General features: G+C 40.5%; 2 protein-coding genes across 3 annotated transcripts; one reads left to right on the forward strand and one right to left on the reverse strand.

The window, feature by feature from the left end:
• The first annotated feature begins 4,756 nt into the window (after positions 1–4,756).
• On the forward strand, positions 4,757–8,666 carry atf3 (activating transcription factor 3). The gene is made up of 4 exons (XM_072362116.1): positions 4,757–4,883; positions 6,002–6,260; positions 6,355–6,462; positions 6,668–8,666. The coding sequence occupies exons 2-4, from the start codon at positions 6,003–6,005 to the stop codon at positions 6,962–6,964; spliced, it is 663 nt and encodes a 220-aa protein (XP_072218217.1). The 5' UTR covers positions 4,757–4,883; position 6,002; the 3' UTR covers positions 6,965–8,666.
• Positions 8,667–19,490: 10,824 nt separating this feature from the next.
• Positions 19,491–21,472, reverse strand: batf3 (basic leucine zipper transcription factor, ATF-like 3). Of its 2 annotated transcripts, none has more exons than XM_072362293.1 (4): positions 21,324–21,472; positions 21,145–21,249; positions 20,794–20,838; positions 19,491–19,913 (listed from the first exon to the last, which is right to left on the reverse strand). In XM_072362293.1, the coding sequence occupies exons 1-4, from the start codon at positions 21,396–21,398 to the stop codon at positions 19,779–19,781; spliced, it is 360 nt and encodes a 119-aa protein (XP_072218394.1). In that variant the 5' UTR covers positions 21,399–21,472; the 3' UTR covers positions 19,491–19,778. The 2 variants fall into 2 exon arrangements, with proteins under 2 accessions (XP_072218394.1, XP_072218393.1); XM_072362292.1 differs by having other exon boundaries at positions 20,752–20,838.
• Positions 21,473–23,121: the final 1,649 nt, after the last annotated feature.

Here is a 23,121-nt window from a genome sequence, read left to right on the forward strand (position 1 = left end):
AGAGTTTCTGGATCATCGTATTGTTGACATTTCATGTTGTGTTTGTTTTTTTACCTGAAATTTTCAAGCTCTAGTGGGTTCACACCACATAAATCACCTACAACAGGTAGTCACACTTTCACCAGACTGAAACTCCTACGTGTCTGACTGATCTTTGTTCATTAAGTCATGAAGACTTTCACTGATAAAAGTAGCTGCGTGTGATTCAGGTGATTTCTGCACAGCAAATCCGATTCGCTTCAGATTCGCTCATTTTCCGTGACCTCCAGCACGTGTCTGGGAAATAAAAATAAAGGCACGAGGTCCTGTAGTGTGGCTTGGTTTTAGTTAGAAAAAGATTCAACCTGCGATGGACTCAGTGAATGTGGGGTTCCAGACTCTGAAGTCTTGCAACTGAATTTTCAAACTGGGTGCACCAGAGAGACTTGGAAATATGTCTCCCATCAGTTTTTGTCTCAAACAGCAGGATGAAATCACCATCTCCACGGTGCTCTGAGCTGTCACTTGTCTCCTGACCTCCTTTCACTCTCGCTCAGTCCACAGAACAAAAAATCCTTGAGCTCCACCTTTGGCACCACAGCCCTAAATTTCTACTTCAATGGGACGATGAATGTCAAGCTGAAGGAGACAAAAACCTTTTTCTCTTGATATTAGAGGATAAAAAGCACTTATAAGACAGTTTAGAGGGATTCCTGATTTGTGTTTTTTAGATAAAACACTGAAGAAAGTTCAGGATCTCCTTTAAGTGTTTATTAATATTGTTAATTAATCAAATGTCTGTTAAAGAGGTGCCTTCAGAAATGCAGCCATGATGGAAAAGTTTGTTCAAGTGGTGCTTCAAAATTTTCTTCTGGTTTTTAGCTACTGAGCTACTAGTGAAAAAGTGACTCTGGAGCCCTGGTATTTACTGTTTTCCCGACCTAACCTAGTTGTCTTCCTAAATGCTGAAACCTGACCAAACAGTTAAACTGAACACAAAAGTGAAGGTTAAAATAAATGTAAGAACAGAGAATACAGGGACAGAAGAAATTCAAGCTAAAAGATGAAGTTTTGTGGCATTTTTCTGACCTTCTGAAACCTCTCTTTCAGAGCATCCTCTCCACCACAAGTTAGAAATCTTTCTCTAATCTTATTTGAGTCGGATCTTATCTGACACACACAGACTCAGATACTTATGTGTGAAAGCTGTGCTGGTGTCACAGAAATGGATATTTATCAGTTGATATGTGCTGCCTGGATGAGTTTTGCAGAGGTTTCCACACTCAAGTTGTTGCTTCCTCAGACGGGAGTTTTTGCATGTTTGGAACCAGGATTTGAACTTCTTTCCCTGGATTTTCGTTTTCTAAACAGACCAGAGCCCAAAACATGAACTCAGCTCTGGGCTGAGAGCTGTTACATTCCACACATACCACACGAATGGTAAACATATTTTACCAAGGTGGACACCCTGTGCCGGCAGGATGAATTTATTCTGCTACATTAGTTCATCTGCCAAATACCTTTGGATTTATCGTAAACCGCTTTCATTTTAATTCAGCTGTAATATTTCAAAACTAGTTTGTGGTTTCGATTTTTAGCATGAGCAATCAATAGATCCCATCTTTATTTTCCTGAGAAAGGGCTTTCATTTGTTTGTTTAGGTCAGCCTCAAGCCTCGCTGTCCCAGATGGGATGTTATCTGTTAAACTATCAACCCTTAAACTAAATAGATATGACTGTGTCAGCTAATCAGCAGGTGAACGTGTGTTTCCACCATAAGGCCTGTTGTACCTCTGGGCAGGGGAACACCATCTGGCTGATTATTAACCGCTTTATTGCTTTTACAGCTGGGTGTTATGACATCCCACTTATATGACTTCCACGCAAGCATATCTGAAATGAAATACACACGCAATTTCATCACACTGCCAAGACTTCCCTGGAAACTAAGGAGGAAATGGTGTGAATAAAACATCCATAACACATGTTCGAAGTCATGTTTCCTGTTCATTCAGAGTAAAGCTATGAGTCCTCAAACTGACGCACAAAATTCTGATAATTTGGTTGTAACATCTCCAAATTCCTCACCAGCTTAAGAAATATTTTTTTCTGAGAAAGCCTTGGGTTGGTGAAACTGAAAGTTAAAAAAGCTACAATTTACTGGCAGGTGGAACTGGTAGTTTCTATATGACAAAATAAGTGGTTTTGAGCTGGACACAAGAGAGAAGTTAAGAAACGAAGAATCAGTGAGAAGGAAGCAGTGCTGTTGGTCTTGATATAAGATGAAAATCACACTGTTGACTAATGAACAGCCAGGAGTTTTACCGATAGTTCAAACCGAGTCAGTTACATTTATTAGACAGGACAGAACCTGGGGTTTTATGATGTTATTGTGGGTCACAGGTGTTGGGACTAAACAAAGGGACTCCCATCTAGACCAATACTTGCACCTAAAGAACTTGTTTAGAAAACCTCATGCATGCCTTAAAATGAACCTTCACAACATTACCAGCTGTTTCCATCAGTGTGCTTTGGTGCACTTTGTATGGGCACACATTATACAAAGCAGTGATAAATGAGTTCATAAAAACGTTATATAAAATGCCTAGCTCAGCGGTTTTGATGGCTTTTCTGTATATAGAATGAAGGATTGTTGTAATGTATTGTTTGAGCTCTTTCTCAAAAATGAAAAAAGATGGTTTGTAATTAGAGAATTTGGATTTTGAAGCAAGTAAAACAAGCAGGTTGATGATGTAATATTCACAACATAAACATGAGTCCGCGTACGCTAAAGACACGTTTGTGACATGTTTGTTTGTCTGGCGGTCCGTCCTTCCGGTCACTGATTGGACCACCAGTCCAATCAGTGACGATTCATGTGAAATCACACTGTCCCTTTAAAGTCTTTCAGAAAATGATGTAAGTGTATTAAATTGTATCGAATAGTTGGCTGAATGTCGTGTATCTTATTGTATCGTATCGTGAGATTAGTGTATCGCTACAGCCCTAATGCTGAGATATGCCAAGTTTTCAGCTAATAGCGCTTTGAGAATCACCTTGTTGCTGCAAAAATCCTATTTTCTGTCAGGAAGAAGAGCAGTCGTCTGCCAAATCTTCAAAAAGATTGAAGTGCCTTTGAGCAAGACTCTGAACCCCACGTTGCCTCTGATGTGTCCATCGGTGTGAGTGTATGTGTGTGATAGAAGAAATAGCTCTGTGTAGAGTTAGAGGTGCTGTGTGAGTGTGGCTTGTGGTGTAAAAGCACTTTGAGTGGTCAACTAGAAGAGAAACGCTGTATATAAATACAGTCAATTTACCATTTTAACAAAAGAACACATTCCTCAGGTACTGGACTGAATGTCCAAAGTAAGAAAGCCGGAGAACTATTGCTCAAGACCACTTTAAAAGGTGACCAGGAAGTCTGGCTGCTTGGAAGCAAATTTTTAAAAAAATGAGGGGTGGATCAGGACTTTTTCACCGGACTGTAGCAATAATCATGACCACTGTTTCCTGAATAATTATAAAATGGGTGTGCTTTTCAAATAACAACACGCTTTCTCACTGCACGTCTTAAGAAATTTGTTTCAGCAGACGAGTAAACAAGATGATTTGCTTAGAACAGATTAAAGACACAGGACAGCCTCATGTAGAGTTACAGCCAAGTGTTAAACTCCCAAACTTCAGACAACACACCACAAAGAACACAAGCAAAATGGATTTTCTTCACCTACCCAGATGTTCCTCATGATCGTCTCATCAGGTTAGAAAGTCTTTAAAAAATAATCCGAACATTTGGAGGAGAGAGGAACACACCCCATCTTCACCATCCACCCTCTGCCTGTCTGCCCAACCACATGGTTTTATACTCCAGCTGCTGACATGGAACCACACAATAAATAACTGTCTGGTGTCATTCTGCCTTAACAGTCTTCTTCACTCGTTAATGTGGAATCTCTGGGATGGAAATCCATGTCAGCGTCAAAACAGGGTGATGAGACAGAGGAAAGGAAGAGGGTGAGCAAACTTATGCTTGTTGATTTGTATCGATTCAAAAGTTTAATTGATTTAGTCGTTTATGACTTCATTAAGCTGACATTTGAGTGTGTGGAAGAGGACGAGAAAGAAATTCAGTCATTGAATAGGAAGCAAGTGAACAGAAGATAGAGGGAGGGAGATTGGATGAAAGACAATAAAAGGACGATGATGAGGGTGGGACAGTGGATGGGGGGAGTGAAATGAACAGGTGAAGGGGCTGGAGGGATGTTAGATGTTGGAAGTCAGAGAGGGGGACAGAAATAGAAGTACAATGGAAGAATAAAAGAGAGGGAAAGAATAATGGGACAGAGAAAGTGGAAAAGTCTACCTGACGATAGAGGGATGAGCTTTAAGGCGTTTAGTGGAGAAGAGAAAAGCTGGGTCTCTAAGACAAAACAAAGTAAAAGAGGCAAGTAAAGGTGGACAGAATGATAAATGAGACAATATGGTTAGAAAAGCTGCTGAAACAGGAGAAAGAGGAAGGAAGAACAGTTTTTGGAGTGAAAATCTGTGAAAAGAGGATGGAGAAGGAGAGCGGAGGAGGGGGAAGCCTGTCCTCTTATGGCAGAGCAGCCCGGAGTTGCTGGATTGCATCATCACAGGATCACAGTTCTATAAATAGGATGATGTCACCCCTCCCGTCTCCCCCCCTTCTTCCTTCTCTAGTAGATCCCTGCCAGCGTCACTGCGCCCCGCCCCTTCGTGCTCCTATAAAAGCGAGTGATGCAACTCAGAGTGCACAAGCGCAACTAAAGCCAGCAGAGAAACGAGGCGACACAGGAAGAGCGAAGCGGCCGGCTCTGTCAGAAGAGGCTTTTATTTCTCCACGCGTCCACTTCATCTGATCCATTCCCCCAGAGCTTTAACAGGTAAGAGAATCCTTTCCCTTTTTCACGGGAATGAGGAGGGAAGGTGGCGGTGTTGTGGTGCTCACGTCCCTGTGAGGAGCGGAGAGGTGAATCCGTGCGCGGAGCGCACCGGGACGCTCTCACAGCGACGCGCTCGTGTGTGTCGGACTGAATTGAAATATAAAAAGGTGGAACTTTGCTGTTAGTTTTCAGCCATTACTTATGGATGCGGAAACTTTTGTTTACGTTTATAAAACTTTTTGCAAGATTTTTTTTCCTCATACTTTCTTTGATTTAGTCCTGCTCGGGTGCAAGATTTAAAAACAATTATTATTATTTTTTTGTTTGTTTTTTGAGAGAAGATCAACATTGTTTCGCTTTTTCGCTTTTTTATAATCGCGGAAATGATGCCAACGTCATGAAGGTTTAATTAAATGCCATTTGTTTAATGATTGCTGAAACAAATCGCATTAGGCGGAACAAATGTACAAAACCCAGCTTTGATACAAACAGCAGCCAGGATCTTCTCACACACCACAGAATATGAACTTTGAATTAAGGTGTTTATTTTGGTTTTGCTCGGAAGGAGCTGATGTCTGATAAACTTCATCAATCTTATCAAACTGTCGGACTACTCTCCATTAGTCACTGCTCTCTTTCGATAAGCCTATTCACGTTTGCCTTTAATGTTTTTATGGCATTTTTCCAAAAGGTAAACGTTTGTTGCTCTTAACATTTTACGCAATCAAAAGAAATTTGACTCTGGGGAAAAAACCTGTTTCTCCTCCTTCCCTGTTGGCTCGTTGCACAACATGTTGGCATTCAAACAAACTTCTTACAGCTTTGTTTGATCTCCACATTGCCCCGAGGTCATTATTACTCAGCAAAACCGTATCACTATTATGTTCTCACCGATTCTACATAACTTGTCTGCGGTTGTTGATGCTGGGTTCACAGGTTTTCTGATTTCTCTCAGTGGGCTTATTGTGTGTTTAAGTGATCACTTTTAGGGATATGAACTAAAACAAAGTTGTTGTTTTTTTTATTATCATTTATTTCGTCTGGGTGTCAACGTGACACCATTAAAAAATCCTGGTTCTTTTGGTCCCCGTGTAATAAGTCATCTCTCCTGTTTCCAGAATGATGCTGCAGCACTCGGGTCCCTCGCTGGCTGATATCAGCTGCTCCGCCTTGGTTCCCTGCCTTTCCCCGCCGGGCACGCTCACCCTGGACGACTTCACAAATTTCACACCCATCGTGAAAGAGGAACTCCGGCTGGCCATCCAGACCAAGCGGCTGTCCAACGGGCTCAGCGCTGACGTGAGCTCGGACGGCGCCAGCTCCAGCTCGGACCGAGCTTTTGAGCAACCTTCGCGTGGGTCTGGGGTCCGGAGAGAGGTGAGGCAGAGGGACACTGTGACTATATTTTCATGGCTGGTTCACGGTGAGGATTCTTTTCGGTTTTAAACACTATATTTTTCTCTGGTTTCAGGTGACGCCAGAAGAGCACGAGAGGAGGAAGAGGAGAAGAGAGAGGAACAAAGTTGCAGCTGCAAAGTGCCGCAACAAGAAGAAGGAAAAGACGGAGTGTTTGCAGAAGGTAGATTTAAACTTTTATATATATATATATTTTCTTTTCTATATATATATATGTGTACGACTTTAAAAAAATGTATATATATATTTTATATTTTTATAAAAAATATTATTATTATTTCATTTTTTTTAATTTTGGACAAATGAAACTCCTCACTCATGTTGGTAAAGCATTAACAACCAAGTCTGTTCCTCTTTTACCACTTTAGGAGTCTGAGAAACTGGAGAGTGTCAACGCAGAGTTGAAAGCTCAGATTGAGGAGCTGAAGCAGCAGAAGCAGCAGCTGGTCTACATGCTCAACCTGCACCGGCCGACCTGCATCGTCCGAGCACAGAACGGCCAGACGCCCGAGGATGAAAGAAATCTTTTCATCCAGCATATCAAGGAGAGCACCTTACAACTCCACAACCTCACCTCTAATATATCCACCTCCGCCTCCACAGTAGCACCACTCAATGGAGGACTTCTGACCCTTGATCACATGCAGTGTCCCAGTCCTCTATGATTCATCTGGTGTTTCTGTCCCTACTGAAGACTTGCCATTCTTCCACCTGCCGCCATCGATGTAGCACAGACTGTTGGCGCAGCAGGAGAAGTTGCCACATAGACTTATGACCTGAGAATGACTACAGAAGACTCCTCAGTCTGATTCACTGTCCACAAAGCTGCTAAAGAGTGTTTCAAAGTGACTTCACACTCCTTGAAACTGTAGCTGCAGGTCAGACGTGAAGAGACGTACAGTTATCTGAACCATGACATGCATTATGTATTTTTTTATGCATCAGTCTGGGCCAAGGATGCCAATGCTAAAGCACTAAAACAAAGACATCAACAGCTTTTTTTTATTTTGTATTTACTGGCATTTTGAAAAGGATCTCTTCTGTTTTTGTACCAAAGTGTGATTTCAAGGTGATCGAGGCACATAGTTTAACTGTTCACCCTCAAGCAAAGCAGATGCAGACTGACGGTGTGAGTGTGTAGCCTAAGGGCTGCGAGTCACTGACTTTAAAAAGATGTTGTTTGTAATTTGTGTTTGACACAGTATATTTATTGAATGACTACTGTACGATCTGATGTTGCTGTAAATCTCAGTCTGCTTGTTCTTTACACGATGTCGATAACTAAATCTGCTGCTACTACTAACCACTCAGGACCGACACAGGCTGGAGACGGTTGGTTTGTTTTTTCCTGTCTCCATGTCAGTGAAGTGACTCCGGCTGTTCGTTGTTAGTCAGAAGCAGTCGTGTAAGGGAAATGTACTTTGCAGACGGGATAATAATTCTGCACTTATTAAAGAAGCCTGTAAAATATTACGGTATAATCAAACATGCAGGTTACTTTTCTGTAGAACTCAAGGTTTATTTATTTGTGTGTTTCCTCTTAAAGTTTTTTTTCACATGAAGCTTTGAATACAAGTGTTATTTTACTGTCTTGTTGTTTTCTACCTAAAATCTTACATATTGTATTAACTGCGCATCATCTCCATGCTGCTGTATGTGAACACCATATGCCTCTTTGGTCTTGACAGAGCAAAAAAAAAAGTATTTTCTAAAAAGTATTTATTGATAGCATTTAGTCAGAAGTGCAGCATCTGCTTATTGCTCGTCTTCTGAATGTGCCAGAAAAAAACCCGACACATTTGTTTTGAGCTAAACTCTCTGCCAAATATGTGTCCATCATTCCACTTTCATTTTTCCTTCTCTATTCGTGTCGGTTTCAAGTGAACTAAGTAACTGGGAAACTAATTAACCAAAGATTTTAAGGTTAAAAATGTTCAAAACAAAATCAATCCAAAAATGTCCCCCATAGCTAAAAAGGAATCTGTTTATCAGTAAATTCTGATTGTTTGGCAGTGCATTTGAAAGTTAATGAGGACTAAAGTTTGATGCTTTGTTTATGGTGTGTGATATGCGAGCTGAGACCTTCTGTCATGTGTTGATGCCGTTTCTGTAATTGTTCAATGTCCCACAGCTAGTCAGAAAGCCCCTTAGCACTGAGTTGAACTTGTCTGTACCCTACTGTGCCTGAATCTACGACTGGAGGTGTTGTTTTCAGTAGCTGCTCAACTGTTGAGCATCTTAGCCTAAATGAATAAGTTGTAGAAAATCAGGTACAGCCGCACTTATATGACCACTGTGTACTTCCTCCTTTGATCTGTTAAGTTTTGTTTTTGATACATTCTTGAATAAAATATCTTCTGTTAATAATGCATCTCACATTGTTCGTTCAATTGCTCCATTTAAGTCTTGAGATACTAATTTCTATACATTTTCTTCCAAGCAGCCAGACTTTACCCTTTCTGTGAGTGTTTCAGAGTTTTTCTTTGCACATTAGCTGCTTTTTCACTCATTTTCAGTCCAATCCTTGCACCTTGTTTCAGGGGAATGTGCTTTTTTTTGTTTAAGCCACTAAACTCTGATCTATGACACATACAGGTATGAAAAAGGCACCTAACTCAAGGGAGGAACCAGTGTTGTGTCTTTGTCAGTCGTAGCCTGTCACAAACACACTTTGTTATTTCTTTAGCTGCATCTATGAAGGATGGAAACAAGACAAGACAGTATTTTTGCATTCCCAAAGAGCTGTGAGCAGAAAACTTGGCGTGTGTCAGCATGTAGTGTGTTTTTGCATTTTTGTTTGTAATCATAAATAATTGCACCCATTCTTTGTTTTTCTGGAAATATATAAAGAAACGAGGGACGGCTCAAGACTTCTGCACAGTGCTGTACTACTTATTATATTCTAATAAGTTAACATTCTAAAATCAGAAAAATCTTTCTCCAAATGCTTTTTCACTCATGAAGCATTTAATTTAATTCTTCTATTTTTGGAAATAACAGAAAGGGCATTTGATTGAACCTGGTGGATTTGATTGTGTTATATGCATAAAGAAACTTACATTAGAAAATACACATTTTTACCATAAGAATGAGCAAAAAATCACTTGGGATACTGCACACATATTACACTTCAGTCACTAAGTGATGTTAACAACAGTGTTTTAAAAATGATGTGCATGAAAATGATCAAAAACATAACTTTTTCCTTCGAATAAAGGCAAATTTATAAAGCAGTCAGCCATTCCCACATAAATACAGGGAAGCTACTCATCATGTTTCAGAGCAGCTGTGATTGTGTTGAAGCAAAGAACAAGACTGGACATGTCAGCTTTCTGCAGCTTATCATGCTTGACTATCAGTTAACTGTGGGAACATACAGCTCAAGACCTTATCAACATGAGATGTTCAGAGTTCCACACTAAAGACATGAATGAATATAGGAAAAATGTGTTCTTACATGAATGAACCTTCTACATATCAGATTTCTTCCAATTAAGATTGGTGCATGAACTATTTACAGCAAATAAAGTTCTGAGGTCTCATCAGAAGTACAAACTGAGCTTAGTGATGAAATCATTGCTTGACATGCCAAAAAGGGCCGGAAAATAAAATGATCCAATAACAATTCACCGATGACGAAAAACTAAACAAGAAATTTCTCCTTTAATCTGATGAACAGGACTCACAACAATCACTCTTTGCTGAAAGGCCGTTTATTACTTCATAACATAAATGGCTTCAAATATTCAACTCCTCCCTTGTGGTTCACCTCAAGATACTTTTAAACAAACACTGGGAAAAACTCAGTCCACGTCTGCTGGTCTCTGCTTGAAATGTGCCATCTGATGTGGGATGACAGTGGAATGAACACAAACATTTAAATACGTCAGCACTACTTTGTGACCCCTTATCGGGAGTTGGTGTTGCACTTTGATGAGTTTGTAGATGTAGATATAGATTCATAGATTTAAAGTTAACCCCCTGAAATATTCAGCCCTGAAAAGTTTCTTTTAGTTACTTAGTTAGTTTATACATTCAGAAATGAGTGCGGTCTACATATGAGAATGTTGTGGGAAAGATTAGAAATCATCCTGTGCAGAGTCATAGAGTGGGTGGTACTGTGTTTTATTTTGGGTGATGTTTCAACCTGCCTTCATGTTGCACGATCCATGACTGGCATTTTAATTATAACATTCACACAAATTACATTCTTCCTCTTTCATTTCAACCTTTTGTGTTGCTGCTCTTACGAACATCAGTTTAAAGTGACATTTGCTTTCTTTTATCTGATCGTGTCACAACATAGAACTTCTAGAAAAACAATGAGACGCTGTTTACTTTTATTGATGTCCCAAGTTCACCTCAAAGGTTAGATTGCACAATGTTCAGAGAAGCTGTGGAAAACCCCAGAGCTACATCTCAGACTCTACAGGCCTCAGTTAGCATGTTAAAGGTTAAAGGTCATGACAGCACAGTTAGAAAAAGACTGAACAAGGATGGCTTGTTTGGAAGGGCTGCAGGAGAAAGCCTCTTCTCTCTAAAAAGTACATGGCAGCACAGCTTAGGTTTGCAAAGCTGCATCTGAACAAAGCACAAGACTTCTGGAACAATGTCCTTTGGACAGACCAGAGCAAAGTGGAGCTGTTTGGTCATAATGCACAGCAGCACGTTTGGAGGAAACCAAACACAGCATATCAGCACAAACACCTCATACCAGCTGTCAAGCACGGTGGTGGAGGGCTGATGATCTGGGCTGGTTCTGCAGCCACAGGACCTGGGCACCTTGCAGTCACTGAGTCCACCATGAACCCCTCTGGATACCAAAGTATTCTAGAGTCAAATGTGAGGCCATCTGTCCCACAGCAGAACTCAGTTGAAATGGGGTCATGTGACTATATATTGATCAAAATACAAATCTAACCAATGACAATAATGAAAATAATTGAATTATTGGTAGCAATAGTGGCCACACACTGATGCAACAAATACAATACACTAGGATATAAGTAGGCTATCTTCCAAAACAGCAGGGCTGAGGAAAAACATATTAATCATATCTTTTCTTTCAAAGGAATGACCTCCTATTGGCTGAGTTTAAGATTCCATAAACAGATATTATTAAAAGACAAATCAGCTTATGCCATATTTTTAGAGTCGAGCCAAGGTCCAGCTGCCCTTTTCTTTGGCATTAATTAATTACATCAGTGGAAAATCCAGGAGCAGAAATATCGGTGGAGTGAACGACATCTGGCACAAAAGGGTTTCTAATGCAAATGAGAAATAATGGTAATAATGATTGGCTCTAGTCTCAGTTTGGTTTTTGTGTCTCATCTTTACTAAATCCACATGCTCCACTGCACAGAGCGAAGGCACGGACACAGCAATGTAGAGAATTTATTCATTTGTAATGAAAACTACGGCTGATTCTCTTTTGAAGTGGAAGTGGAAATAGGAAGCGCAGGTTTCTACACACCCTCGAGTGTGACCAGTCGAACAGGACACTTCACCCTCAGTTCAGCTTGGGTTCAAAACCACCAAAAGCGTAGGTTAAGTTGAACTGGGAAGTGATTCTGATGTTTTAGCTGCTTAAGTTATTTCACAGAGTATTAAATCATTAAATACAGTGGTCTAAGGTCCCAGCAAGTTGTCGCTTGTCTTCAGTGTATTTTGTGCCATTTGCATTTTACACGCACACACACACACCCACACACACTGAGGTCAGGGGTGTGTGAAGGAAACATCATGTGTCATTCTCTTGATTAAGGGGGAAACTGATGTAACAGTCACAAGCAGAGGCAGGCCAACTGATGAAAAAGCAATGTCATAATCTCCTATTTGCAACTTCCTGTGTGGTGAGGTTAAAGGTCACAGCTCATTACAAACGTACATCTGGAAGTGTTTCAACTTCTGTAGGTTGATTACGATCACCTAAAGGGCTGAAGTAAACTGCTTACCCACAGAAGCATGAGTACATTAAATAGGTCATGTAAAGTTCTTGATTTTTTTATGGTAATTTTTGTTTTTGGATAAGTCGAAAACATTTCCCATAATTCTGAGGAAGTAAGACCCGATAGAGGACTGGGAAATAAGGGAATCTATTACACAATTAATGTCAGAGTTGTATGCCAAAAGATCCGCTTGCTATGTGTTAATGACAGAATGGTCATTTTGGCCTGGAGTCCCTCTTTAAAACCTATCTGAGACTTTAGATTGAATAATGCATTTGGCTTCAGTCCAGATCTGTCTCTTTTTACATCACAAGATGATTTCATGGCAACTCTAAAGCCACATGATTCTTAAAACTACTGGAGGAAGTTAGCCCTCTTCCTTGGTCATAGTTCGTAGAACTCCATCTCCAGGAACTTTTTTCTTCCTGCGTCAGATGAGGACCTTTCTCAGTAATAACGTGCAGTGACTGGTCTAAACAACACAACTTTATGGTGACCAGTTGAAATGATTGTTGCAACAGAATAAATCTTCCCCACGTTTTTGGTCCAAAAGTGCCTATAGACTTGTGTTTTATGTTTTATCATGTCATGTGTTTTTTAAGATCCTAAATTAGAGTAAGTATCATCCCAGAACGAGTGAAACCATCTATGGAGACAGTGTGGGGTGATCGGTTTGGACAACGTAAGTTTTTGATGTCTGGCTGAGCCCATGAACACCACACATTGGTAAAACATCCATCCATCCATCCATTTTCTACACCCTCTTAATCCGTAGGTCGGGTCGCGGGGGGGGCTGGAGCCTATCCCAGCAGTTATCGGGCGAGAGGCTGGGAACACCTGGACAGGTCGCCAGTATTGGTAAAACATCCTCTGTGTAAACAGCCTCTAATATTTGACTTAAAAAACAGAGAAAAGGAGCATCAATGAAGTCCAGGGTTTATTTAGCATGTATGTGACAGCGGAACAACAAACAGATTGTCATTGGTCACTTAAAGTGGACGTATTATGATCATTTCTTGTCATTTAATCCTTAATTTTGCGTACCACTAGATTAGCTTGTCCCGCTTCATAACTCTAAATAATTTGTAATTAGTTCAGAACTAAGCAGAGGTTTCTCTCTACGCCTCTACTTGGTCAATCTGCTCAGTACCGGCAATCGTGCAATTATTGGTGTGAGTTTCTCTGTGTTTCTGAGAAGGTGTGGAAGTAACAAATAAGCAACTTTCTTGTGAATAAATTCAGGAACTAAAAACCGTGTGCCCCCTTGGATCCCGTTTCACTCAGTATAACCATGATGTTTGGACTAAAATCCGTTCTTTCGTCTCATGCCAACACACCACAGACACCTGAAAAAGTTTCACTGCTTGTGGTTCAGACTCGTGCCCTTTTAGTATTGGAACAGCCTCGACTTTCAGCTTCAGTCTCGCTGCATCGTTCTGGGTCTTATTCACTAATAATTTCCCAAACGTGTTGCTGACCAAGAAAAATAACTGAACCTGCTGATCAAAGAGTGTTGGGTCTTTGTGGGAAAAGAAGAAGACTTGCCCTCAAAACCAAAATGACATTTTCCTGAAGACATCTGATACAAAAACAAAGCATCCTGCTCTGAAAAGTACAGGCAGATCACTTGATCCTTGCGGCGTGATAACTTCTGCTTTTAAAATGTCATTTTGTGCACATAATCCACCACTTGCTTCCATGGAGAACACACTGTCTCACAAGAAATACTACAGGGGTCCTCCAGAGTTCAATAGTCTCGCAGCTTCCAGGTAGAAGCTGTTCCTCAGTCTGGTGGTCCTGCTGTCAATGCTCTGCAGCCTCCTGCCTGAGGGGAGGAGGACAAACAGTGCGTGTGCGGGGTGGGTGGGGTCCTTCAGGATGCCTGCTTCCTGCATCTGGAGGTGTAAATATCCAGGGTGGTGGATAGGCTGTGTCCCACAGTCCTTTGTGCTGTTTTCACCACCCTCTGCAGCGCCTTCTTCTCTGCCACAGGGCAGATGCCGTGTCACACGATGATGCAGGAGCAGAGGACGCTCTCCACCACACATCTATAGAATGATGTCAGGACTGGGGATTAAGGTGATAATACGTCATTTTAACACTGCAGATGGTTATACGTGGTTATATCAGCTATTGATAAATGACGGTTCTTGATCTAGTGCCTTCTGAGGGATCAGAGATCACCATCACCCTTTAATGTTGTAATCTGATTACTATAATCAGATTACAGAAATCAGTTTATTCCAATTGTAGTAGTCAGATTACTCAAATTTCTGTAATTGGACTGCTCAGATTTCTGTAATTGGATAACTGTAATCGGATTACTCAGATTACTGTAATCAGATTACTCAGATTACTGTAATCAGATTACTCAGATTGTAGTAATCAGAACTCATATTTCTGTAATTAGATTACTGTAATCGAACTGTAATCAGGTTATTGTAATAAGGTTACAATAATCAGATTACTCAGATTGTAGTAATCAGATTACTAAGATTACTGTAATCAGATTACTCAGATTACTGTAATCAGATTACTCAGATTGTAGTAATCGGATTACTGTAATCAGATTACTCAGATTGTAGTAATCGGATTACTGTAATCAGATTACTCAGATTGTAGTAATCAGATTACTGTAATCAGATTACTCAGATTGTAGTAATCAGATTACTCATATTTTAGTAATCGGAATACTCAGATTTCTGTAATCAGATTACTGTAATCGAACTGTAATCAGGTTATTGTAATAAGGTTACAATGACTTTCAATTATGTCGTTGTGTGAGTGTTGAGTGTTTTGTGTGGCCTAATCAGTAACGTGCCTCTGTTATTGATCATATCATTTACACATGCAGAAAAGCTGTTAAAGAAAATGCCTACTCAAAATTATTTTTCACTTTGGCACCCCTTCCAGTGCAGCACCCACTTTTTGTGCCACTGCCTATATATATGTCCTGTTTTTCAAGCAATTTGTCATGAACTCAGACAGGTTTCAAACAGGGATCATTGCTGAGAGACATGACACAAAGTGTGGCCTTCTAGTGCTCTTAAGAAAGCTGTAATTTTCTGAATTTCCACAGTAGTTTGACATGTAGGAGTTTCATGTTGATATTCTCACATCCGGCTGCTTTCATGAGGGCATTTGGCCAAGATCAGAAAGCACTGCCAAAAAAAAGAAAATATATGATCTCACAATGACACATTTCTACTTGTGCTTGTTGGTATGCACGATCCAGCCATGACTTCATGAAATAAGGACATCCTGTAGATACGTCTGAACATACAAATCAAAGACTGGATTCTACATTGTGAGACCTTTGTTTTGTTTGACATGAAGACAATGTGCTCAAATCCAACTTGAGTGGAACATTCAATAAAAAAATGGGGTATATGACAGCTTGTAGTAATGCCAGCCTTCCTGAGGATTTCTCTTTAAGCCGTAGCACATTGGAAATAAAGTTGGGAAATTCAACAGTGAACACCGGCAACATCATGCCAAAAATGAATGAAAGGCATTTACATGATAAATATGACCTATTTGTCTAACACAACACAAAGCCACAGACACCTCATATAAAGCCTCAGGGTCTTGAGTAAAGAGGTTTGAAATAATAAACTGATTGCCAGTGATTAACAACTTGCCACAGCCACTCCTCTTCCAGACAAGTTTCCGAGAATTTACTCCACAACTTCATCAGAAATGTGTGTTTATATACAGGTATGTACATGGAAGTGTGTGGGGGTGTTTTGTTTCTCTCTTTTTGCTTAAGAGTTTTTGATTTGCTTTTGAGAGGTTTTTAAAGCAAATAAAACCAAGCAGCTACAGAGAGGTTCCCCAAAAAAATGCCCAAATTGCAACATAATGCTGGATCGTCTGGTAATGCACCCAGTGGGCAACAAGCGGGATTTAAATGCTCATTTCTAGATTAAAACTGAGTAAAGACTAAGTTACATGCTGTCTAGAGACCTTTCATCACTCTCTTCTACATCTTTGTTTACATTTTTAATTTAATTCTAATTGCTCAGAGGTCTTATGCTAATAAGTGTGCATAAGTAAGCAAAATGGGCCCTTTGCTGTACGGGCCTCCAGGAGATCAGAATGGGGATGTTGCAAAGTAAAATATGCCTTCTGCATAAAACAAACACGGTAAAATGGCAAATATAACAGAGTGTTCACATTTCCCACACCTCAATGTGCACATGGATGGATACCTAATAGATTAAGTTGGAAGGGAGGACCTGCAGAATAAATCTGATCTGATTATTTCTGATATCTTGGCTGCAGGCCTTTGCCCATGACCTAAACACATTCTTTTTCCTGATAAGACTTTCACTAGAATTTCACCAGAAGTCCTGCTAATATTTTCACAAATATCTTTCAGTGTGAGGTTGGGGGGGGGTTTCTGCTTATTTGCCCACTGTTTTTGTGTGTGTGCTTTTATATTAGTCACAGTATTCAGAGGAAGCACTCTGTCTATGCAGACCTGAAGTGTTTTCCTCAGAACAGCCAACTTGCTTGTTGTAGTTTTACAGTGACTCTGCTCACAGTTTCCTGTTAAAAAGTTTGGACATTGAACAAGCAAAGCTATTTCTAGACAGAGAACAAAAGGTGGAAATCTGACACTTTTCATTTCCACAAAAAGTGCAGATCTTCTACAATGCAACTGACACGTTCATCTGTTTATAATTTGCTTCAACCTTTATTTAACAGAGGCAAGTCCAGAGAAATCATTTTCAGGGTCGTCACTGATCAACTTCACTGCATTTAAAAAAACAGAAAGAATTTTAAAATCTGATTCACACTCAGTTAAAGTTGTTTCCCATCGTGTTCCATCAGCTTGCTTTTAATGACACTTTTTAATGGTGATTGTTGCAGTTTTTCAGGGGAATCTGAGTCCATTCCTGCTGAATCCCAGATTTCAGCTGCTCAACAGTCCCTGGTTGTTGTTGTCTGGTTCTCCTCTTCATGATGCTCCAACATCTGCAGCAGGAGACAGATGTGGACTGCAGGCAGGCAGCCGAGCTCACACACTCTGTGTGTATGAAGCTGCTGGAAGTCCTGCAGAATGAGGTCTGGCATCGTCCTGCTGAAATAACCACGGACCTCCCGGGAAAAGACGTCACCTTGATGGCAGCATCTGTCTCTCCAGAACTCCAACATCCAGCTCTGCATCAGTGTCCACTGTCTTTCTGTCCCTCTGAGATGAGCTGGAGTCCAGAGAACTGGGCCGTGGTTCTGCACAGAGCTGATATATGGCTTCCTCCTGGTGTGATACAGCTTCAGGTCACATTTCTGGATGCAGCCGTGGACTGTGTTGATTGGAAATGCTTTTCCCAGCTCCTCCTGAGCCCATGTGGCTGTATTGATCATGGTTGATGGTGGATCATGGTACACATTCTTGTTATTAAACCTGTTCGGTTGCTTTTTGGGTCCTGAACGCCTCCTTCTGACACATCCTGTATAAAGTCCTTTCACCACTCTGTGGAGCACCTGTGCTGATTGATCTGGATTTTATTAATAATCAGGAACAAAGTTAAAAAAAAAAAAGGCCTGATAATCATCCGGGGCGGAGTTCTGTTATCATGAAACATTCTGATGGATGTTATGTGGATGATGATGATGATGATGATGATGGCGTCATCTGTGTCCAGCTGTTTCCTGTCAGAAAACTGCCGAAACTGACCAACTACACTCACTCTTTTGCCCAATATCCATATTTACATCAGAAATATAGCTGTATAACTTCATTTCCTCTCCATTTCTATGTCAGTGTTTGTATCCGAGATGGCTGATGTGACATAACTCCCCTTAGCTCTGGACTTAATGCTATTTAGTATGACTAACAATAAAGATTAGCTTTAATTTCCAAGAAAGAAAGCAGGATAGATGCCTCGGATGTCTCATTTTCAGATTATAAACCGGAGTTTTAGCTGTGAAAGAAACTGTACCTTTGCTTCTGTGAGTGATCATACATGAAAAGGTGTTCTACGGCTGTTTCACACATTTAACACCCATGTTCCATGAGGCTGCATATTTAGGCTTCATCCTGTAATGAGCTGTTCACTGAAAATCATCAGTCCAGTTTCCCTGAAGTCTACTTCTTCCGGATGCTTCTGACCCGAAGTTGTGGCTGAGAAATGGATTTCCTGTTCTGTGTCATCCTCTACCTCAAAATGAACTATTAACTCACCTCAGCGTAGAAGAGGAAGAAAAAAGGAAAGAGAAACTCAAAAGTAGGCAACAACTTTGATGCAATTGTGGTTAAAAAGGGGAATTGTTACACGTATTCCTCACTAGCGTAACCAAACCATAAAATTTCATTGTGATGTGAGAGTTTATGCACCAACTTTGACTTTGAAACGACCTTTCAGTGAAATAAAGCAACATCCCAGAAGCTCATTTGTTGCATAACAGGATTGATTAAGGCAGCAAGCGTGAACATCACGAGGAACTTCTGACACACTCGAGGGTTTTTGGAGTTTTCATACATCACTTTGGCTGACCCAACAGATGATCTTTGTGGTTTATGGTGAAACATATTGATTTCCTTAAGTTTCATTGTGAAAATAAAAAAAGGGACCCTCTAATGCAACGTGTCATTTGTTTGAGCTTTTGATTTCTTTACTATTTAATATATTCATTTATTTATTACACGCACTTAAACAGCTGACAGTCATTACAACAACTAATGTATTTTTCTTTATGTATCTATGATAATGTTTCTAATCCACAACTTGGGAATGAAGTGGTTTCAAGCCCACCAAATTTTATGAAAGCAAAGGAATCTGACACCTGTGATAGAGGTGAAAATATATGCATTTAAGCTATTATATAGATATAAAATATCTCATTTACAGTTTGAGAAACACTAAAATGAAAAAAACAGTTAATTCCTTAATGTAGTTGTGAACATTTAATCATGTTTATTTATTTTTTAAACACAAATAGATGCATTCAGAACAAGATTTACTGGATTTGTCATTCAAGACGTGTTCTTACTTGTATTTGTTTATTCACAAAATAACCTGGTAAAATACAGAATACTATCAAAATACAGTCCCATACCACAGGAAAAACTGATTTTATTGCTGTAACTAATGTCTTGTGAAAGATCTGAACATTTATCAACTTATTTTAGTGCGTTTTTGTAGCTGAAGCTGAGTTGGAATTAAAGACATTGACTCCCATAGCTGAGAATAACCTGTAAAAACTGTGAAGTGGATGAAATCATTCTAAAAATCAAGACTTTGACCTGTTTTTATGGGTTATTGGAGGGAGATGTTCACTGCTGTAGACCTCATCACTGTGTTTTACATTTTGTACCTGAGCTGCTGCACAAACCACCAGAGGGCGCTCATCTCTGTGCTAAAACCTGCAGCCACCAGAGTTCAGCAGAACAACACACCTGCTGCCTCTCCCCTTTAGTCATGATGAACAGCGCCCTCAGGAGGCTCACTGGTGTATTTTACAGCTGTAAAGTGAGACATGAGGAGGTGAACTGGTCAATGTGGTGAGATATGTGTTCTTTGCCTCAGACAGAGCAGGCTGACATATTGTCAGTCTGCAGGGTGGACGAGGCGAAGGAGCAGTGCATGATGGGACAGAAAGGCTCATGGGCTCTGAGAGCTTCAGTTAGGAGGTGCTGCTCCTCTGACAGAGAATCCACCTGGAGACAAATAACACAATTACTGCACAGTGAACTGCAGCCATTTCTAATTAATCTTATTTGTTGTAAGTTATATTTTCAGAACATTGCAAAAGGGTTCTTCCAAGCAGCCAAACTTGGCTAATCTTTTAAATTGGTCTTGAGCAATACTTCTCCAGGTTTTCTGAAGGTCTTTCAAAGTTTTTGTGTGGCTGTTTGCTGCTTTTTCACTCACTATCAGTCCAGTCTCTGTCCATCACCATTCTCAGAGGAAGGTTTTTTTTTTGTTTGCTTTGTAAGCCGCTATCTATGAATCATTGAAGCATAAAAAACACAGGACCTGAGAGATGCATCTGGACCTTCAGCTGATCCATCTACTGTTGGCCCAAGCCTCATCAGAAATGGTCTCCATGGAAGGGTGGCTGTCAAGAAGCCATTCTTAAGGAAGGGAAACAGGGAGAAAAGGCTGAGCTATGCCAAATGACACAAGAAGTGGACTGAAAATCAGTGGCAACAGGTCTTATGGAGGGATGAATCCTCCCCAGAGCCCGGACCTTAACATTATTGAAGCAGTGTGGGATCATCTGACAGAGAACGGAACAAAAGGCAGCCCACATCCAAAGAAGAGCTTTGGGATGTCCTTCAAGAAGCCTGGAGAACTATTCCTGAAGACTCCTTAAAGAAATGACAGAAAGCTCGTCTCAGAGGGTTCAGGCTGAGTTGGAGAATAAAGGAGCTCAGACCAGATATTCACTTATATAATAAATATCTTAGGCATAGAAATGAAGTAACCAGATGAGACTATTTGGATTATTCTCAGGTGGGAAGGCAGCATCTTTTGGGACTGACTGGATGTTACCTGACAAGTATCACAGCAAAAGAGGGATTTCTTCTTCATTACCTCTCGCCTCAGTTGCCTGTTCCTTTGCTCCAGCAGCTCACAGGTCTGACAGCAGAATGATAATTGAGTTACATTTGGATTTTACAATAGAAAAAAAAACATTCAATGTATTTATTTACAAGCTGAAATAGAAAGCAGACGATTTTCAAAGAATGATTTCCTATTCTCTACCTCCAGCAAGGAGTTACACGCAGTTCAAAGTAAATTCATGTCAGGATGTGACTGCAGCACTCACTAATGCAGCATTCAACCACCTCAAAACTCCCAAGAAATGTTTAACTTCAACCATTCAACCAAAAAAGCCTTCACATTGTCAAAGCCGAACTTAAAGCACATCAAAACAGCGAGCACCTCATGCAGCAGGTCGGCTCTCTGGGTTTGTCTTTTTCGGCTCTTCTGAGCTGCAACTCTGTTCTTCTCTCTCCTCTTCAGCCTCCTTCCTTCATCTGCTGAACACTGACACACAGAAGCACAACAATCACACGATTTTTATACAGAACCAAAAAAAAACAGGTGGTGTGGCGTCTTACCTCCCATCTCTCACACAGCTGGTTAGTCTTGATATTCTCCTGTTGAGACTGGCAGGAAGAATCACAGTCTGACATCACAGAGGTTGAAATTAGATGAAATAAAACGAAGAAAAACTGAGTGATGTGCTGCACAGCTGCGCCGTCAGAAAATAAAGTGTTACATCTGGACAAGGCATCAACTCCAGGGAGGTTTAAACCAACCAGGAGGGTAAAAAGCTGGAGTTTCACATCAACTTTCATCTCACTTTTCAATTTCACTGCCTTTTTAACAGAAGTGGTGATGGCAGTTCACATAAGTCATGTGAACTGGGGTCCATGGTTTACCAGAACTTTTGTGACCTGGTAAAAAAAGATTTTAACAGAACTAATCAATGAGCCAACTGGGTTATATGTTCACTTATTACAGAGGTTTTGAAACGTCAGACTAATTTAAACACTTCATTTACTCCCATTATTTGCACCTATTCCACTTCCTACTTTGACTCCATTACTTATTACTTGAAATATTGCAGTAAAAACTTGTGATATAATTAAACTGGTTTGATAACTGCTAATAACTGGAAGAATTGATGATTATTTTATCAGAAGTGTCCGAGAAGGTGGTCAGCAGCACCACAGTGGTCTGTACTCTCACTGTTTCACTTCACGTGATGCACCTCAAACTTCCAGTTCAGCTCAGAGTTCCTGTCATCTCTAGAAATAATCAGGTGAATCTGTGGTTGTTGAGTGTATCGGTGATGGACAAGAGGCTTAGTACAGGGAACTGATCAACCACTTTGTGGCATGGTGTGGGAACAATAAGCTCTCATCCTGAACACAAACTAAACAAGAGCGATTATTTCATTCATGGAGGGCGAGCAAGTAGCTAAACGCTATAGAGATGGTGGAGGACTACAGCTACCTGGTCATTAAACTAGACTGGAAATGCAACACTCAAGCTATCTTCAAGTGGGGACAGAACAGACTGTACTTTACTGTTTGCAGCAACATGTTGCATCTCTTCTGTAAGTCTGTGGTGCTGAGTGTGATCTGCTTTGCAGCAGCATCAGAGCCAGAGACTCATAGAAACTGAGCAAACTGATGAAGAAGGCTGGCTCTAAACTACTCTGGAGCCCCTGGAGCTATTACAAAAGCTGCTCAACATCCTGGACAACATGGTGCACTTACATGTTCATGCAGCAGCAGCAATACTGCCCCAACGGTATGAAATATACGAATTATACCTTTACGTACACTTTTATTACATCCGTTCTTTAGTATGTGGCATAAACTGCAGCCTTGAGCTCTGTCGACGGGCATAAAACATATCAGGCCAGCTGGAGTCGCTGTTTGTACCATCTTTGGATTTAAATTGCTTGTTCTAACGGTGCGTTGCACGTACTTCAGAGGTTGGATGATGCAACCGGAAAAGAAGTCCCACAAAAACATCAAATTAAATTAAAAAAGATATAAAATACCAGTTACCAAGGTTACTAAGTCTTGCTATTATCAGCAACATCATCTGATCACATTTTGAGCTTAGAAAGACCTTAACAATATGTTCACTGAAACAGGGACAGCGTTACGTGTGCAACAGACTTTCCACACCGAGAAAAAGAAGTGCGGCTTATCAGTAACAAAACAGTTCCATGCAGCCATGCTGGACCTGAACTTTCTGAGTTCCACCGTGGAGGCAAGGCTGGTGCGCTGGTTAAAACTGTTTCACAAGAAGCTTCCAAATGTCGATGTCCTAATTAAAAAGGAACAGAACAATCTGCTCATTCTAAGGCGGAAAAAGACAACAGTCCTTATGATCTTA

This window comes from Leuresthes tenuis, unplaced genomic scaffold, assembly GCF_036924035.1.
Source record: "Leuresthes tenuis unplaced genomic scaffold, fLeuTen1.0.hap1 SCAF_13, whole genome shotgun sequence".
NCBI lineage: Eukaryota > Metazoa > Chordata > Actinopteri > Atheriniformes > Atherinopsidae > Leuresthes > Leuresthes tenuis.

Excerpts from the sequence above, each read along its gene's own strand:
- atf3 (XM_072362116.1), top strand. The coding sequence starts at position 6,003 with ATGATGCTGCAGCACTCGGGTCCCTCGCTGGCTGATATCAGCTGCTCC. Across the intron at positions 6,261-6,354 it reads GGTCTGGGGTCCGGAGAGAG|GTGACGCCAGAAGAGCACGA; the intron begins GTGAGGCAGAGG and ends CTCTGGTTTCAG. Across the intron at positions 6,463-6,667 it reads AGACGGAGTGTTTGCAGAAG|GAGTCTGAGAAACTGGAGAG; the intron begins GTAGATTTAAAC and ends TTACCACTTTAG.
- batf3 (XM_072362292.1), bottom strand. The coding sequence starts at position 21,398 with ATGTCAGACTGTGATTCTTCCTGCCAGTCTCAACAGGAGAATATCAAG. Across the intron at positions 20,839-21,144 it reads GAGCCGACCTGCTGCATGAG|ACCTGTGAGCTGCTGGAGCA; the intron begins GTGCTCGCTGTT and ends TTCTGCTGTCAG. Across the intron at positions 19,914-20,751 it reads TTTGCTGTGATACTTGTCAG|GTGGATTCTCTGTCAGAGGA; the intron begins GTAACATCCAGT and ends ATTTGTCTCCAG.